The following is a 20,033-nucleotide window of genomic DNA, read 5'->3' on the forward strand; positions in this document are numbered from 1 at the left end:
AAATTCAGGATAGTACTAGCATCTTTCCCAGAAACGGAAGGTAGAAAAGGTACCATTGCACTTTTTTTTTTTCAATGCTCCATTGGAAGAGAAAAATACAGCCTTTCAGCTTCCAGCAGTACAAGTATCCCCATCTATAGAGTCTACGAAGGAGAACATGTTCTTTATAACTGCGCATGGGACAAAGATGCTGAAGTACATAGGAACACTGTAAGGGTATTAATTTTATTCAATAAAATAGCCAAGAATTAGGTTTATAAATCTTCTTGATAATCTATAAAAATATAATCAGTTTGTTGAGTTTTATTTTTATTTTTTTTATTTTATTTTTTCAGTGTTCCAAGTTTCATTGTTTATGCACCACACCCAGTGCTTCATGCAATATGTGCCCTCCACAATACCCACCACCAGGCTCACCTGACCCTCCACGACCCCAAAACCCTCAATTTGTTTCTCAGTGTTCACAATCTCTCATGGTTTGTCCCCCCTCTGATTTCCCCCAACTCACTTCTCTCCTTCTCCCAATGTTAGGTTTTATTTTTAAGTGGATTCTTTGAGTAAGTAGGATTATTGAGAACCACAATGAAAGTAAATGTTTACCTGAAATATAAGTTTATAATCTTTGAAAAGATCTGTATTTAGAAGATCATTTTTGAGATGAGATGGAAAAATTAAGACATCATAGCAATGTTGGTCCACAGCAAAGACTTTCTCATCAATATGCAATACAGAGTTGACTTTGTTATAGCCTTTTTTCTTCAAACTATAATAAATGTCTTCAGGACTGTAAATATGCAATATTAAGTTGTAATTAAAAATATATTAAAAATGCATTTAACACTAGCACTTTTTCCTAAAATAAATGTAAATATCACTGCATATATTGCATTTAATGGAACTTATAATTTCAGCCAACAATAAGTTAAAAGATAATGAAAGACAGAAAAGTTAACATTTTTATGTAATTACCTTTGGTAATTTGGTGATAAGATTGTGAACTAACTACAGTTCCCCATCACTCCCCTAGATGTGCCCTACCCACCCATTAAAAAGATAATATTTCTTATCACATTATTTTGAAAGGCTAGCAAACTGAAATGTGAATAAACAATTTGATTAAAACTCTTACCTGATTTTACAAGTATTTATCCAAGCATAAAGTGGCAAAGTAGAGGCCCTTAGTTCCTGGTTCCTAACAGTTTCTGGAAGAATGTGGTATATTGAAAGAGCATCATGTTTGATTCGGCATCTTGCCAAAGCTGCAGCCAATTTCGTCTTAAAACTAGAGACAGAAAATCCATTCTTGGTGACTACTGCATTGAAAACAAGACTACCAGTTTTCCACTAGAAAAATTCACAAATTAGATTTAGAATTCTAACAAACTTCTATAATTCTGCTTCAAATTTTCATAGTATAAATTATTTGAAAATAGAAATCCAATAATGCGGCTTCTTTTCAGTTTTTGCTGCTCCTGTGTAGATACATGTTTCTCCAGATATTTATATCAGTTGCCGACTGAAAGAAATTTTATGTAGTGAAAGAGGTGTGGAATTTCGTTAGACAAATTTGAAGTTAAATTCAGTTTCTGTCAGTTTACTAACTGTGTGACCTCGAGTATATTAACGAATCTCTTTTCTCAGCCTGTTTTCTCATCTATAGAATGTGGTCGACTTAACTTGCTATTAATGCGGTGATTACCAACCATGTGTGCATAATACTTAGCACAATTCCTGGCACATGGCAGACACTCACTATAGGCTAGTTATTATCATAGTTGCCAATAGTCTAGTCTTGGTAAGATTAAGGAACTTTCATGAATCAATATCAAGTCCTTACCAGTTCTTATTATCCCATAACAGAAAAGAAAAACAAGAAAAGGTTATTAGCATTACCATGAGGATCCAGGATTTCTCTAGATCTCATAGAAAATGGCTAATACATGAGGATATAGGACCCATAATCAAAATTTTCACAGTAGGAATCTAAGTGAATAATAAAACTTAAGGATAACTTTGAATGAGAAATGGGGAAAAGATAGGAGAAGAAGAGTCTAGTGCAGCCAGAGTGGTGTACGTTGCTACAGAAAGCTTAGTAAGATCAAGATTCTTATTTGCTCAGGGGTGCCTGGGTGGCTCAGTCAGTTAAGCATCCAATTCTTCATTTTGCTTCAGGTCATGATCTCAGGGTCAAGAGTTTGAGCCCCACATCTGACTCCACACTGAGAGTGGAGTCTGCTTGAGATTCTCTAACTCGCCCTTTGCCCCTCCGCTCCCCACTCGCATGTGCGCACACTTGCTTGTTCTCTCTCTTTCTCTCAAAAAAAAAAAAATTATTTACTCAGTAGAATGAGAACTTTTCACCAACAATGTGTTTGTGTATGAATATGTAGCCTGCATGAGGAAGGGAGAGCTAGAGGAAGGAAGGGATTGGGGGGCGGGTAGAGAGAGAGGGAGAGAGACGGAAACAGAGAGGGAGAACATAGATGGGGCATTTGGGGGAGGAGAGGGAAGGGTTATCAAACATTAGGACTTCTAGGGCTATAATAAAATTAGATTTGTGTAGTGCTATCTCCTAATGTCAGAGAACTACAGCAAGGGACACTAAAAACAACTACATAATACCTTAATGTGCATCAAAAATAAATTAATAGAAAGAGGTGAGTTACTGTTCTATATCATACATGTGAGATGTTTCTGAGTAAATACCACTTTTGATTAAATAGTCATTCCAAATACCTATACGGTATTTACCATAAGGACTATCAACTGAATTATTCAATCATTACACATAAAAATTAGAGCTATGAAGCCTAGAAAAATGTATGTGTTGTATATATGGGGGGAAGAAGTACACAGAGAAATAATTTTCCAAATTTCCAGATAGCGAACATTTCATACTGTGAATTGTAATATTTTTCAATCACACAAAAGTAATTTAAAGTATATATACAGTCATAAAGATTTTTGTATAAATATACAATATCAGATTGAGGATAAAGACCAAATCCAAATGCTATTAGGATAACCAGGCACACATTTCTTCTGTAAATGGATTACCCCATGGCTATACTAGTAACTTCTTCCAGAGCTGTAAGATGGACCGCGATGATGAAAATGGAAGCAAAAATGGCCTTTCCTCAGGATCATTGATCCAGAAGTCCACCGCCCGCTATAATTTGAGCACTACCACAGAGAGCTGCTCAATGCCCTGTTTGCCAGCACCTGCTGTATACACAGCCAGTGTATCTATACAGATACCCTGTACACTTAACATGTACAGGTCGCCCTGGCGATCTGTTTATGTTAAATTGTAGTTCTGGAATTCCTAAGCTTAAATCTAAAATGAACCCATTACCTACAGGAAATAATCGAAACTCCTTATCATGATACACTTAGGTATTAATAATTTAACCTGAACCAGCTCCTCGGTTCTCAATTTCCACCACTCTCATCCATGAATCTATGCCTGGCCACACACGGAACCACTTTTGCCCCTCCTGATATCATGCCATATTCCCGCCTCCTCCTGCCTCCTCTCCCCCTGCCTCTCCAGCCAGTATGGCTTAGACTCAGCAATCAGATTATATGGGTTCAAATTCTGCTTCCACCAGTTACTAGCTATATGACATTAGACAGGTTATTGAGCTTTTCTAAACTCTAGGAATTAGGAACTAATATCTAAATCACAGAACTGTTGTAAACATACTTTTGAAAATGTATTTCAAAGTCAGGCTATTCAAGAAGTGATAATAAATTTTTTAAAAGAGTGATAATAACTATTATACCTATTTTTAAAAAAATATTGTTAACTACAAACTGTGATCAGATCTGGGCTATAGAGATTAAAAGGGAGCTTCCACCTGTAAGTAACTTATAATTTGGTGGTGTATTAGGTATATAAACAAACGATCTTAGCCCATGATGAATGCTGTAAGATACACAGATAAAGAAGAAAGTGAATGTATCAGAAAAAGAACAAGAATCAGCCCAAAGGGACTTTGAATAGGAGGAGAAACTTAAACTATTAAAAGAGAAGCCAAGAATTTTCCAGACCACAAGAGAAGACACAGACAGCATGAGTTTTCCAGACCCCATGGGAAAAAAGACACACAGACAGAGGACAGAGGACACTGAAGATATGGAGATGTTAAACAGCAAAGCATATTTAGAGTTTGGGGTGGTGAGAGATCCAGGTCTCACGTCACAAAAAATTTTATATACCATGCATAGGAAGTGGGAATTTTTTCTGCAGGAAATGGAAGGCCACCTAAGCATAGAGAAATACCAATCTATTCATGAACAAATATTTGCATTCTTATTGTGTTCTAGGCACTGTTTTAGGTGATAGGAACAAAGGGATACACAAGGAAGATATTGTTTCTGATATCACAAACTGTAGAGTCTGGTAAAAGGAGACAAAGCAATTTTGGTTTTTTTTGTGGTCATTAATCTCTTTACAAAGCAATTATTTTTAAATGACTTAAGTATTCATGACAAGGGAAGGCAGGATACTATGGTGGCACAAGGGAGGGGTACTGCTATGGCAGTCGAGGAAAGTTTCTCAGGAGTTACATTTAGGCTAAGCCATAAGGGTAGAAGGAGGAGTGAGCCAGGAGTCAGGGAGGGGTGTGAGAGAGCTATCCAGTGTTCCAAGTAGAAGAAGCATCATATATGAAATTATCTGCCAATTCTGAAATAGGTGCCTGAGATGATAAGAGCCATGCAGAGCTTATGATGATTCATAAGCCGTGGGGAACAAAAATGGAAACTTGGGGCATGCCAACTTTATGGGAGGGGAGCTTTGATAAAGTCCCCAGGCTTTGGATGGGGTCACCAAAAGACAACGCTAGGAATGAAGTAAAAAGAAATAGCTAGCAGGATTCCTGGGTGACTCAGCGGGTTAAGCGTCTGCCTTTGGCTCAGGTCATGATCTCAGGGTCCTGGGATCAAGCCCCACATTGGGCTCCCTGTTCAGTGGGGAGTCTGTTTCTCTCACTCCTTCTGCCACTCCCCCCGGCATGTTCTCTCTTTGACAAATAAATAAATAAAAATCTTTAAAAAAAAAAAAAAAAAGACTAATCGGCCTTCAGGAGGACAGAAGCACAGCTTCCAATTATTTCAACCCCAGATTAGACTAAGTCTCCCTGGTGTGTTAGTGCCCAGGTCTAGCTGTGGGCTTCCGATAGCAAAGAAAATGCCGCCTCTAAACGATAATAATGATATCCTGGGCCTCAAATGAAAGAAACTATTATATAATATAAAATTACACCTAATATATAGTGTGTCCCAGGAAACTTTACATCTATAAATAATGGCAAAAAGAATTATTCCCAATGTTTCCATTAATTATTTTATGTAATTAGAAGTTTACTAGATTTCTAAATACAATAAAGGAGTTACAGTTCTTTCACAGAAAAAAAGGAATAAAATCTTCATATTTATTCCTACAGAGCATTGGGAAAACGTAATTGAGAGAAAAAGTGGTTAGAAGGTAAACAGAAATATGTTTTAATGTAATTGGGTAATACATAAATACAAAAGAAAATATACAAATCACTTGCTTATGATAGAAGTTTTATTTTCTTTTTTCCATAAGGAACCATGAAGGTTATTTTGGATAAGTCAGTGATGGTTGATGATGTAGTGGAGAAATGCAATTTGCTAAGAATAAAATAACAAAGAGAAACCTATATATATTTTTAAAAGATTTTATTTATTTATTTGTCAGAGAGAGAGAGGGAGAGAGAGCGAGCACAGGCAGACAGAATGGCAGGCAGAGGCAGAGGGAGAAGCAGGCTCCCTGATGAGCAAGGAGCCCGATGTGGGACTCGATCCCAGGACGCTGGGATCATGACCTGAGCCGAAGGCAGCTGCTTAACCAACTGAGCCACCCAGGCGTCCCAAGAAACCTATATTTTAAGAATATCATGGCTCTGGGGCGCCTGGGTGGCTCAGTCGGTTAAGCGCCTGCCTTCATTTCAGGTCACGATCCTGAGGTCCAGGTATCAAGCCCCGCATCGGACCCCCTGCTCAGTGGGGAGTTTGTTTCTGCCTCTGCCCCTCCCCTCCCGTCATGCTCTCTCTCTCTCTCTCTCAAGTAAATAAATAAATAAAATCTTTGAAAAAAAGAAAAAGAAAAAATATCATGGCTCCGTCACAACCACTCATGTGAAAAAAGGCATATTTCCTAAAATTTTTGTGTTGCTCTCCTTAAGTTGGGGAATGTTATTCTGACGAGCAGCGGATCATGGCAGTTAACATGTACCTAGTTAATGGGAAGTTCTTGCTCTTGGTCAACATATTTAGCATACCAATGTTCCATCTACAGTAGAAACCTCGGGTTTGCATTCTAAACACAGCTTCCCTTCTGGGAATAGAAATCCCTCTCTCCTGAGAAACGTTCCTCTCCTCCCTCCATTCCTATGACTTTCTTGGAAGGGGTCCCTGACTGACTCAGTCTCCTTGGCCACTGCTGATTGGTAGCGAATGGGCACTTGACTCAAGGCAGGGTCAAACAATTTTTGGGTGTAGGAAGAGAGAATCAAGCCAGTCTTTCTAGTGTTGGTGCTGTAAGATGTAAAGTTCCTGAGATGTCAGCAGCCAAGTTTCCCATTCTGGGAACAAAGGAAGAAAAGAATGAAGCCAAAGCACACAGAGAAGCAGAGACTAGAGTCAGGGAATCTTGAGGATATTTAAGTCATAGGACTTAGTAGAGGCGTAGCCACATCACTGCCCTTCCTGCCATCTTGATGTTCAATCTTCCATGAAATATCTTAAATAAATTCTTTCTTTTGCCTACTCTTGTTTGAGTTGGGGTATGGTCAGTTGCCAGAATAGAACCCTAATACAACATTTTCCTTCAGTTTATTTTCTTATTTTTTAATTGATGTATAATTGACATACAATATCCTATTAGTTTCAGGTATATATCATAGTGAGTCAATATTTTTAGACATTATGAAATGATCCCCAAGTTAATTCTAGTTCATCTGTCACTGAAGTTATCAGAACATTACTGACTGTATTCCCTATATTGTATATTGCATACCCATGACTTATTTATTCTATGACTGGAAGTTTGTACATCTTAACCACCTTCCCCCATTTTGCTCACCCCAGCCCTCAGTGCTCTGGTAACCCACAGTTTGTTTCTTGGATCTATGAAACTATTTCTGTTTCGTTTGTTCATTTGTTTTTTAGATCCCACATACAAGTCAAATCATATGCTATTTGTCTTTCTCTGACTTATTTCACTTAGCATAACACACTCTAGGTCCATTCATGTAGTTGCAAATGGCAAGATTTCATTCCTTTTTTATGGTTGAGTTTTATGTATACATCCCATCTTCATCCATTTATCTATTCCTTCCGTATCTTGGCTATTGTAAATAATGCTGCCATGGGCACAGGGGTGCATATATCTCTTCAAATTGGTGTTTTCATTTTCATTGGATAAATATCCAGCAGTGACATTGCTGGATCCTATAATAGTTCTACTTTTACTCTTTGAGGACCCTCCGTACTGTCTTCCACAGTGGCTGCACTAATTTATATTCCCACCAACAGCGTACAAGGATTTGCTTTTCTCTACTTCTCCACATCTTGTCAACACTTGTTATTTTTCATCTTTTTGATAATAGCCAATCCGACAGGTGTCTGGTATCTCATGATTTTGAATTACATTTCCCTGATAAGTACTGATGTTGAGCGTCTTTTCATGTGCTGCTGGCCATCTAGATGCCTTCTTTGGAAAAATGTCTGTTCAAGTCCTTTCCCTCCTTTTTAATTGGTTGTGTTTTTTAATATTAAGTTGTGTGAGTTTTTTACATAGTTTGGACATTAACCCTTTATTGGATGGATGATATGCAAATATCTTCTCCCATTCAGTAGGTTGCCGTTTTGTTTTGTTGGATTTCTTTGTCTGTGCAAAAACTATTTTATTTATTATTTTATTTTATTTATTTTAGTTTTTGTTAATTTATTTTAGCTTTTGTTGCCCTTGCCTGAGGAGACTGGTGCAAACGAATAATGCTGATGCCAAGGACTTACAGCCTGGGTTTTTTTCTAGGAGATTTATGGTTTCCAGTCTTAATATTCAAGTCTTTAATCCATTTCAAATTTATTTTTGTATCTTGTATATATGTGGTTCTCTTTAAGCATAAATTGAATATTTTCTTTTTCTAAGATTTTATTTATTTATTTGAGAGAGAGAGAAGGAGGGCACACATGTGAGTCAAGGGAGGGGCAGAGGGAGAGGGAGAGAATCCCAAAGAGACTCCATGCCGAGCACAGAGCCCAACAGGGGGCTCCATCCCACTATGCCAAGATCACAACCCCAGCAGAACCCATGAGTCAGACACTCAACCAACTGAGATACCCAGGCACCCCTAACTAGAATATTTTCTCAATGCCAAAGGATAATCTTCAGTCAATTACTTGAATTTCTCATACAAATATAAAATCAGACATCAGACTGTTTCAGAATGTTTCAGAACATTCGCTAATTAAGCAAAATAGTCTAAGAGTTTCCAAAGAAGAGGTGGAAAGAATATGAGATATAAAAACCCATGAATAAGTATTTAGGGACCATTTTGGCAAATGAGAAACTGGAACATTATAGGGAATGAGAGAATTGGGGAAGACGAGAAAAGAGACATATCTGAACAAATGTAATGAATCCCTGTTTCAGTAAAGTACCTGCTTGGTTTTAACATTTTAAAAAATTATTCAATATAAATGACCTTATCACTTTAATAGAATAAAAAAAGAAAAGAAATTATCATTCAGCCTTCCAAAATTCTGATCTCTGTTTTCTTAGTGAGACTACCATTTTCCTCTTGGGCTGCTCCCCTTCCTATACTGCAGTTGGAAAGTACCTCTAGGCATAAAGCCAGGATTATTCTAACACTCATCTCATTTGTTTTCATTCTCTCAGGGATCAAGTTTCTGTGCTGTGTCTTGTCTAATGCCCAAATCTTTGCCTCATATATTTTGTCCAGTTTTCTAGATGATACAGCAAGACGTAAGTTCAAGACACTCTCTTATGACCAAATAATTACATTTTTAAAATACTGCTCTACCTGTCATATAGAAGAGATTGTGGGAAAGTATGAGTTATAGGCAGGGAAATCAACAAGGAAGCTGGTGTAGCAAGATGGTGGCTTGACTCTGGAAGGTAATAGTGGAAATGGGAAGTAGACAGATGAAGCATGTTTTCCAGGTGGAGTTACCACACGAGGTATAGTATGGGCACAGGAAAGGGGAGACAAGAAGTATCAAGGTTGATGTCCAGGTTGACATTGGTGCCATAATTTAATGTGGAAGGCTTCAGGAGGAATAGTTTTGGGTGGTGTGGATGGAGGGACTACTAACTCTCTCCCGTCCTGCTCCCTCTCTAGTCTTTCGCTGCTCATCTCCAATTCTGCCTCACAAAAGTCCAACACATTATTTGGTACGAACTGATGTTTGGACTAGTGTGAGGGCATGGGGAGTGAGGGAGGACATGGCTATGGTATCTTTTTATTGAACCCATGCACATAGTATTAAAAACATAATTGATTTATACAAGGAATGAGTTCTTAAGGACCCTGCATATGTTCAAAATGGTAATAGGTATCATCCTAGATTGGATCACTAAAGCCATGAACAAATAAAAGGAAAAGACACAAGTTGGTACATAGCGTATAAAACACAAGGATCTCTGGGAAAGACAATAACAACAACAAAGATCAAACAGAATTTTCATAAGAAGGAAATCATTCTTACTGGGTTTCTTGCTAAATAATTACTTCTATCACCTCTTAAAACTGGTTTTCATCCTCTCAGTAGAAACATACTAAGGTCTACTTCAAGTGTGCAATGACTCTGCTTCCCTGGAGACAACAGCACCCAGCCCCAAACCCGAGATCTACAGAGGTTGATCGAGAGATTCCTACTCTATTGGCCATGAGGGACTGGCCCAAAGGAATGCACCCAGACCCTACGGAGCCAAATTCCTGGGAAACCTAGAATTTGGAATTGGGGTATGGAGATGATTAAAACAAGTTAGTCTATATGAAGAAACTTAAACACAACTATAACACGTAAGCTCAGGAACTGGGAATCAGGAATCCTCGGATAGTAGTATCTTCTGGCTCCTTTGGCCTCCTGAGCCATGGCCCTTGCTTGTCCTATTCACTGCCTTGTTAGCATTCAGCTAAAAATCTGCTGATGATGAAAGCATAGTCTGGTCTTTCTTATTTGGTTAGAGGCCCGTGGCTTTCCTGGCTGACACAGGCTAACCTCCATTCTCCTTAGGCTCATGGAGACTAGCTGGGACTTCGACCAGTGTCTCTTGAGTCCTGACTAAGCCAAAAAGAAACTGAGGGAAGCTCAGCAAAGCTGAAACTCCAAGCCTATCCCACAGCATATCGCCCCACCAATTCTCTCTGATGTATCTGGACGCCTGCCCCGGGAGGCAGGTTGCCCAGGAGTGGGATGGGCAGTCAGGTGGTTTCCCGGAAACCCACACAGGAAACAGGGTGAGTCTTACCCATCTAACACAGAGGGGAGATACCTCTGATTGTTTTTGCTCTTCTCCATCTTATAATTTCTTACGGCTACAGCTAACAGGAGATGTGACTATGTCTTAACTTCAATCTTCCAGAGGACTTCAGCAAGACCTCACTGTCCTAAGTGGAAGGAGCAATAGCTTAGAAATGGTTAACACTGGGACTCCGGGGTCAGCCTTCCTGACTTTGAATTCTGGCCACTCCCTTCTTGGATCTATGGCCTTTGGTAGGTTCCCGTGACCTGTGTGTGCCTCAGTTTTTCCATGTATTAAAATACAGCTTGCTAACAGTATTCTCTTCACAGGGTTTTATTAAAGGGCTCCTGACAAGTGATTGATGCATATTAAGTGTTCAGTAACTGTCCGTTATTATTATCACTCCATTACCTTAGTCCTCTGGCCTCATAATCTAAATGAAATTGCTTGAATTTCCCATAACAACATAAAAACAAATGCCATACTGGTAACCGTTTCAGATTATTCACTAGGGAAAACTCTTCCTACAAGATTGTTTTTTGTTTTTGTTGCTATATTGTGCTTTGCATTAAGGTTCAACAACAGGATAACAAAAGCCCTAAAAGTAACATTTAACATTTATTGACCATTTATTATGTGTGTGGTTCTAAGCTAAGCATTTCATATCCATTAGTTTAATTAATTTTCCCAACCACCTTTTTAGGTAGGTACTATTATTTTCTCCATAGTAGGTTTCTGCCAAGATTTAAGCTAAAAAGAAAACAAACTTAAAACTTAACAGTTTGTTCTTAACTACATAGAAGTTGCGTTTTGTTTTGTTTTGTTTTTTTAATTTGGCAAAGTAGTGGGTTCTTCTGTTGGAGAGCTATAAACAGAGCTAGGTCAATAAATAATAGCTGTTTCAAATGACGTTTAACTTTTGTATATGCTAAAACATTATTAGGAATTTTTCATTTTTTAAATACTTACAAGCTGGATCTTACAATTCAAGCTTTCAAAACAACTTGATTTTAAACAGAATATTTAACCTGTTCAAGACTGTTTGTAAAGGAACTTGAGAAACATGAACTTTTATTTTTTTCCTCTATAAATGTTTGACACTTATCTATACATTATATGGTATACAATTTTACCCGTGAAAATACTAATAATTATTTCATATAAAATATCCTTTGCACTTTATAACAATTACCTGTTAAGAAGGTTCTCTACTTCTTGAACTTCTGCTATGGGCTCTTCATTATCAGAGAAAAGACGAGCTTGAAATTTTCTATCTTGGAAATCATACAGCATCACAATAACAAGACTGCTCAAATGATCTGGCTACCAAAGGGAAAGACACATAAAGGAAAGTATACAATTTTCCATTCCACTATTTTTTCACAAGAGAGCAGAAATATGACAATTTTTATATAGTCTGGTTGTACTGGGAGATAAAGAAGGACTTCCAAATGGAAAAAAAAAATCCAGTAAAAAAAAATAAACCTTTTTAAAAGACAATTTTTGCTATGTTCATCACGAAGAAAGGACTAGGATAAGAATTAGAGGTAGGAAAGAGTTCAGGATGTGTTTTTTTTTTTTAAGATTTTATTTATTTATTTGACAGGGAGAGATCACAAGTAGGCAGAGAAGCAGGCAGAGAGAGAGAGAGAGAGGAGGAAGCAGGCTCCCTGCAGAGCAGAGAGCCTGATGCGGGGCTTGATCCCAGGACCCTGAGATCATGACCCGAGCTGAAGGCAGAGGCTTAACCCACTGAGCCACCCAGGCGCCCCTCAGGATGTGTTTTGAAGCAAACTAGTTTTGATTTAAATCTAAAGGCTTTTTAGTACTTTCTAAATAACAATCATGAGACAGCTAATTATATAAAGCTTGTCTACTTACTATTGTGGTACTTGGGAAGATATAGCTGTCTATTAACATAGTTTCCAAAATATCTTGAACTGTAAGACAAGGAAAATGTCTGTTACTGAAAATATCAAAACTGAAAATGAAAACTTTAGAATCAAAATACACTTTAGACAATACAACCCCTTTATCTTCCTGTCTAAAATTCACCTCAACTCTTGACAAAGACTTAGATTACGATTACATGATGAATACTTGGCATCTTTATGAATCCTGGACCCTTAGGACCCAGGCTCCAAATGAAATCCTAGTTAAAGGAACATTATCAGAATAGCTAAAGTAATAATAAAGGAATTCCAGCCTTTAATTTATGTCCTTTGAAAAACATTAAAAAGGATACAATTTAAATGTCTTATCATTTTTAATGTATCGCTGGGTTTGATTTGCTAATATCTTATTTAGGAGTTTTGTCCTATATTTATGCTCATGAGGCATATTGGTCTGTCATTTTCCTTTTTCGTAATATCCTTGTCAATGTTGGGATCAGGGTTATGCCGGCTTTGTAAAGTGGGAAGCGTTCCCTCTTCCTATAGTCTTTTGAAGAGTTTGTGTTAGATCAATATTACTTCTTACTGAAATATTTGGTAGGACTCACTAGTGAAGACATTAATAACATTTCATCTAAGTCCCAAATGACAAGGAGTTAGCCATGGCAAGATCTGAGAGGAGAGAGCACTGGGTGCAGAGAGAGAATTGCAAAGGTACTAGGTGGAAACAAGTGGATACATTGAAAAAACTCCACACAATGCAGTTACAACTCCTTAAACCATACACACATCATGTGACAAATGCTTTAGTCAGTTGAGCAGAAACCTAGGCTAGCTAACTTCAATTCATTCAACCTACTATATGCACAGCACACCCTGCATTTGTTTTTATTTGGGAGGTGGGAAAACTAAAAAGAAGTCACTAATGGGAGCACAGACTCCAGTTTCCAGAGGAAATCCTTTGGAAATCATGATCCATATTTGAGCCACGAATTATGGCTGCATTATACAAGGCAATATCCTCATTTCACTTACTAGGAAAATAAGCTTTAGTTTTATAAACTAAATACTTGCAAAGCAATTCCTAGCTACTTCATAGGTTTTTAGCATGGGTTCCAATTTTTGTCACAGAAAATATAGTCATCATAGGAATGAAGGCATCCTAAGGAAGCAGATCCACCCAGGTCACAGAATTTTGAACAATGGAGATGCTTAACTCCTAAGAAATAGGAGAGGCAGAATGAGAGAATGATGATTTTGTCAACACTGTGTTTTTCCTTTGGGGGCTCTTGTCAAAACTGATAGCATCTCTGGGCTGCCTTTGATACTGTGGGGAACACATTACCTTTGCGTATCTACAATTTACATAACATGCACACATAGTGATATCAACATTAATAGTAACTGTATACTTTAGATAGTGCTTTCTATGTGCTACACCTTGTTCTAAGTGCGGTCTATATAGTCATTGAACTCTCATAACAACCCTGTGAACTAGCTATCATTATGATCCCAATTTTATAGATTAGGAAATGAGGAAAAGAATGGTTAAGTAAGATGTTTGTAGTCACACAGCAAGTGGCAAATCGGGGATTCAAACCCAGACAGTCTGGCATCAAAGTACACGTTCTTTACCACAACAATATTATGCTGCCTTTCTTCGTCTTCCTCTTAATAACAAACCGGAGTGGCCAAATAAAACACTTTCTGCCAATAACTAATTTGAGTTATCAGGATTTACTTGGAGATTGTAAACCTTGCCTACCCTACCTAGTTGGGCACAATAACTTGAATATTATTCCCTGTTCCCCACTAATTAACAGCTGTTCTCTTTAGTCTGTTGAAGAGAACTCTTAATCGCCATTGCTCAGGTTTTCAACATGGAGGTCTCTTCTGTCTGCCTGTGTATCTCCAGGACGTGCAGGAAAGATGTCTACACTTCAGCTGAGTGATGGATTAGATGAGAAGTCTCTAAGTCAGTAGTAAAGTTTCTGCAAGCCACCTGGCTGGGGGTCTAAAGCCATGTCCCCAGACACCTTTTTTTCCCTCTCTCTGTTGGTTCCCAAATAAAGTATAAAGGAGGAGGGCTATTTATTGTACCCCTAAAATTCACATTGACCACCCTTCATCCCTCCCATTCTGGAAGAAAGGTGGAAGAAACTCCTTCTTTTGACTCTCCTCTAGGTTCTCCCTCTTTATTTTTATTATGTTTTCATAGAGTTTCCTTCCTGTGAGGGATCTCTAGAATCTTCACTTCAAGAATATCAAATGTAATTCTACAATACAGATAGATGCAGTCTGTGTGTATATGGAAGGAGGGAAACAAAATTGTTTAAGTCTTTTTTGGCAAAACAGGGAAAGGAAGCTGGCATCACCAAATATAAAATCATTATACAATTAAAATAAAATAACATGGGACCATGAAAAACTAGGATTAGGGATAGGGTTGCTATTCTACCACCCCTTCCAACCAGAAGAAATACTTCCTCTTTTTAACCATTTTCCTGCAAGATCCTTACCAGATCATTTAATCTCTTCTTGAGCTTCCCTCAATTTTTCATCTGCAAAATGAGAATCTTGCAACCCAAAGGACTGGTATATCAAATGACATAAACTTTTTTGAATTACAAAGAGCTATGCAAATATATTATTATTGTCATTCAAGAAAACTTACATGAAACCAGAGCTTATGGGGTTATTGATCTAGACAATTTTCCTAATGAATCACTATGCAGTCAAGATTTAACCCAGCAGGTGGCTGGGTGAGCCTGGGTGGCTCAGTCCTCAAGCCTCTGACTCATTTTTTTTTTTTTTAAAGATTTTATTTATTTATTTGTCAGAGAACATGCACAAGCAGGGGGAGTAGCGGGCAAAGGGAGAAGCAGGCTTCCCGTGCAGGAAGACTGATGTGGGACTACATCCCAGTACTCTGGGATCATGACCTGAGTTAATGGCAGATGCTTAACCAACTGATCCACTCAGGCGTCCCAAGCCTCGGACTCTTGATTTCACTTCAGGTCCTCATCTCAGGGTTGTGGGATCAAGCCTTAGCCCTGCATCAGGCTCCGCACTCACTAGGGAATGTACTTCTCGCCCTCTGCTCCTCCCCCACTTGCACATGTGCACACTGCCTTGCTATCTCTCTCTCAAATGAATAAATAAAGTAAAATCTTTAAAAAAATAAAAAGAATTAATTCAGCAGGCCTGGGTGGCCAAACCCTGAACATTTCAAGGAAAGAACTGTCCCTGCAACCTCCTGGGAGATCACCTCTATAAGCCTTTGGAATAGCTTGCCTGACCAAAGTGTCCTAGTTTACCTGGGCATTGGGAACACGATATCAGTGTGACCTCTGGAAGAGCTCGAGACTGAGTAAGGTCAGCCACAAGAGCACTCCTGTCTACACGACTGACCCAGTAAACACCCTGGACAGCGAGGCTTGGGTGAGCTTCCCCGTATACTGCCTTCCACACACTACAGTGCTACATTCGTGCTGTCATACATTGTTCTTAAGGGAATTAAGCATTGCCCGTGGACTCCACTGGAAAAGGACAATAGGAATCTTGTGCCAGGTCTCTCCTGGACCGTGTCCTACGCACCTTTTTCTGGTGTTGATTTTAAATAACCTTTCACTGTAATAAACTACAACCACGAGCTTTGCTGAGTTCTGTGAGTCCTTCCAGTGAATCGCTGACCCTGAGGGTGGTCTTGGGCTCCCCATCTACGGTTACTAATTCCCAAAGCCATAACCAAACCATACATTGAGCATTTCTTAGGTTTTTCACTGACAGGTTTAGAAGATTGTGAAATGAGCTGGTCAATGCCATAGTCAGTTCCTGGGACTGAAAGTTCACCAACTACTGTATATACCCAGAGAGGCTGGAGAAAGAATTAAGCCAGTGATAAGGTCAACAATTGCAGGGAAATCTTTTTCTTCAAGTGTTCTTTTTTCTTTAATTGTGGTTCATTAGTTTATTTCTTAAGAAATCGTTTTCCAGATTTTCTTCTTTTTTAGTATTTAGAATTCCTTGAAACATCCAGAGATTCTTTAAAAAAGCAAATTAGCTGCTAGTTCTCTATTCTTTGATAGAAATAAAACTTAAAAGGAATAGGCTATTCTTTATTCCCTTCTTTAGCAGAAAATTGACTTTGGGGCTATTTAGTAAAGCAGGAGTAGAGTTTGTCTTCATCTTAAAAAAGCATACTGAACTCTTTCAACCTTTAAAAGCTAATCAGGTAAATACACTCTCTGGTTTGAAAGAGCTTATACACAAAGGACATCAACAAAAGAGCAAACAATAAAACTGAAAAACAACACAACCAAAGGAATATACTTAACACTTATGTAATTAAGGACTTTTCTCGTCATTTATTTCCTTCTCCTTGTACTGCCACACGAAAAAAAAAAAGGTAATATGATCTAATTACCTATTCACCAAATTCACCAATAAAAGGGACCATTACTCAAGCTCTCTTTAGTTTGTACATTAACCTTTTCAGCATTATTGCTCCTATAAAACCAGAGAGAAGAAAATCCAGAATTTTCTTTTCTGAACTGTGAGTCCCTGAACCTACACTGTGCAAGCCAAAAATGAGTTTATAAAATAATCACGTGAAAATATTGGTAGAACACTGATAATACAGAAGATAAAAGTGAAATGCAGAGAGCATCCCATATTTTAAAGCAAAATGCCAGGCTCTTAATTATCTTGGAAATCTAATGCATTTAGAAATTCTGGTTCCATTCTATTTGAATATTCAGAAATTATTAAGATAATAATTTTAGCAAGATAGTATTATTATAAGAATATAATATTTGTACCAAGTAAACAATCAAAGACTTTTAGTATTTGAACCTACATTAGAATTAGAATTTTAAAAATGAACATTTCAAGCAAAAGCAGGTTTGTAAAGGCCTATGACAATACTTTATCTGAATGGGATTCTCTGGGTCATTAAAAAATATCAAATAGGGGCGCCTGGGTGGCTCAGTGGGTTAAGCCGCTGCCTTCGGCTCAGGTCATGATCTCAGGGTCCTGGGATCGAGCCCCGCATCGGGCTCTCTGCTCAGCAGGGAACCTGCTTCCTCCTCTCTCTCTGCCTGCCTCTCTGCCTGCTTGTGATCTCTCTCTGTCAAATAAATAAATAAAATCTTTAAAAAATATATCAAATAGTCACAAGTCCTTTTCATAAAACAGAAATAAAGACAAAGAAAAAGAAAAAGATAATGTAGTACATATATCACTACAGCATGACCATCTAGTTAATGTGTTGATTTTACATAGAATAATTTCAGGGTTTTAGTACTGATTTCTAAAGGTAGGATTCAATATTCTATTAGGAAAACAAACTGTCTATAGTAAAATTTTGGCATTAACATTAAATACCAACTAATTAACATAGATGCCCAGTCTGCCTTTCACTGTTGCAAGGAAAGAATGTAAAAACGTTCATTGGGCTCATTATTTAAAGTGCAACAGCTTGGTCTTTAAAACTACATTTTTTTTTTTTTAAAGCATGGAAACAATGGATGGAACAGCCTGAAAGATTACACTGGAAAAGAAAAATGGTTAAGACAGATTTAAAAAGGAAAAAAAAACCCCAAAAGCCCCAAAACCTCAAGCAGGAGAATACAAATGAAAACTAAAGAGAAATTGCCTCTTAACATCAAATTTCTATTTTGACAAATTCCTGGCTTCAGAGTTGAGCTGCATCATGTCTGCAAACTACCAATATATATATATATATATATTTCCCCCCCCCCCACATCTAAGTAATTAATAGGACATTTTATTTCAACTCAACAGTTGTTAACTGCCTATGTGCAAGGAGGTAGAAGGCCCAGGAAGTACTAATACTAAGGAAATACATGAATATTCATGTTGCTCTTTCAAGTTGTCTTGTTAGGAAGGGCACGTGCTTATCATTTCAGGCAGGCTGCTAATATAATACTCTTAAATATTTCTGGAACTTCTTTTTTGGAACTACATTCAGTTTACAAACTAATATAAACGTTAATATCATATAGTACAATATTCTGTAATATAAACTATGAAGTTCATAGCTAGTACAAAAACAAACACCTCCAGACCCTTTGCTTGCTCTCACAGTAATAATATCTGGTTCTGTCCTAGAGTCAGCTGCATAGTCAGAAGCTGATGAAGTTAACCACAACCAGGGGACGCCTGGGTGGCTCAGTGGGTTAAGCCTCTGCCTTTGGCTCAGATCATGATCTCAGAGTCCTGGGATCTAGCCTCCAGCCCCCCCACCCCGCCCCCGTCGGGCTCTCTGCTCAGTGGGGAGCCTGCTTCCCCTTTCTCTCTGCTTATTTATGATCTCTGTCAAATAAATAAATAAATAAAATCTTTAAGAAAAATAAAAGTTAACCACGACCGAGGGAGTCTGAAACATTGCATCTCAAACCGTGGAGGCAGATTAGAAAGGGGCATTCTACAGAAGTTTGGAGGAATAAATATACCAGCTCCCAAAATTAAGGCTACTGGTTATGAATGGGATCTCCTTAATTGGGGCTGATTTAATTTTGATACTCATTTTGAATATATCGCACCCTTTCTTCTTACTCCATCTCTGTTCCTCTCCCCCACCCTCTTACTGGTTTTTATATTTATGAAAGTTCATACACTAATAATATACAAGATGTCAACACAGAAAATGCAAAGAGATAACCCAAGGAGAGGGAACCCTGTACTTGGATACTTCGGTGGATTCTTAACTCTTCGCGTTAGTGGAACTGTTTCCTTGATCAGTTTCATGACTGTGCATCCCATCTATCAAAGCCCAGGCACGGTGCTAGGCCCCGTCAGATCTGCAGTGAAGAAACAATTCTGGCTTATTTACTGGAACTCTCCTCATTCCTTCACATCTGCAACTGACCCAAGATAGGCTTATGGGTAACAACCAAACCTGGTGCGTGGAAGGGGGCGCGGGCGGGGGCAGGTGCGGGCGGGGGGGTGGTGTGTGGTTTGCACTCCACAAATTCTCTCATTGTTTTCTTTCAGTGCTGATCTTTAAGGCTGTTACTACTCACACTTCAGGGCACTGAAAGCCAGCTCATAGGACGACCGCTGAAAGGCTTCATCCTCTGACTCGGGCAAGGACCGCAAGGGTTCATTCCCGTACTTTATTAAGACTTGCTCCGGGGACTTTTCGAATCGAATTCCCTGAAAAATGTTTGCGGCCATAACGTAAACGGAGTCGGGATAGCCCGTTTTCTCGGGTAAGCCAGGAGAGCTTTTTTCGCTGGGCGAGGAGTCCGCCGACAGCGCCAGGGAAGCGAGGTGGGAGATCCCCTCCGAAGTTTTGTCGCTTGAGAACTCCAGTTCGCTGGTGGCGTGGAGCATGTTTGCGCCTGGACCGTGGCCGGTAACTCCAGGCTGAACTACAGCTCAGAGGTTCCAGGAAGTGGTCTTCCTCGTACGTCGAGCATCGTCTCTGTGAAAAGAACAGGCTACCTCGGTAAATCTCTCTTGATGCAGGACCCCCTTGGTGACCCACTTGGTCGTGGCGTTGAAGACTAAGAGGCGGCCTCTGCCGGCGGATGCGAGCGTCGCACACTAGGGGCCGGCAGAATCCGGCCAAACCTCCGCAGTTTCCGAAA

General features: G+C 38.8%; 1 protein-coding gene across 1 annotated transcript in view; it reads right to left on the bottom strand.

Annotated features, from left to right (window-relative positions):
* Positions 1–19,776, bottom strand: part of LOC111149232 (NOP2/Sun RNA methyltransferase family member 7) — a 51,957-nt gene extending 32,181 nt beyond the window's left edge. The window contains exons 1-5 of the mRNA XM_022506181.1: positions 19,464–19,776; positions 12,407–12,465; positions 11,718–11,848; positions 1,130–1,282; positions 601–784 (exon numbers count right to left, since the gene is read on the bottom strand). Of these exons, the coding sequence (XP_022361889.1) occupies positions 601–784; positions 1,130–1,282; positions 11,718–11,848; positions 12,407–12,465; positions 19,464–19,776 (840 nt within the window). The remainder of the gene's footprint in view (positions 1–600; positions 785–1,129; positions 1,283–11,717; positions 11,849–12,406; positions 12,466–19,463) is intronic.
* Between the last annotated feature and the right edge of the window lie 257 nt (positions 19,777–20,033).

This window comes from Enhydra lutris, unplaced genomic scaffold (assembly GCF_002288905.1).
Source record: "Enhydra lutris kenyoni isolate GAN:26980312 unplaced genomic scaffold, ASM228890v2 scaffoldscaffold21, whole genome shotgun sequence".
Classification (NCBI taxonomy): domain Eukaryota; kingdom Metazoa; phylum Chordata; class Mammalia; order Carnivora; family Mustelidae; genus Enhydra; species Enhydra lutris.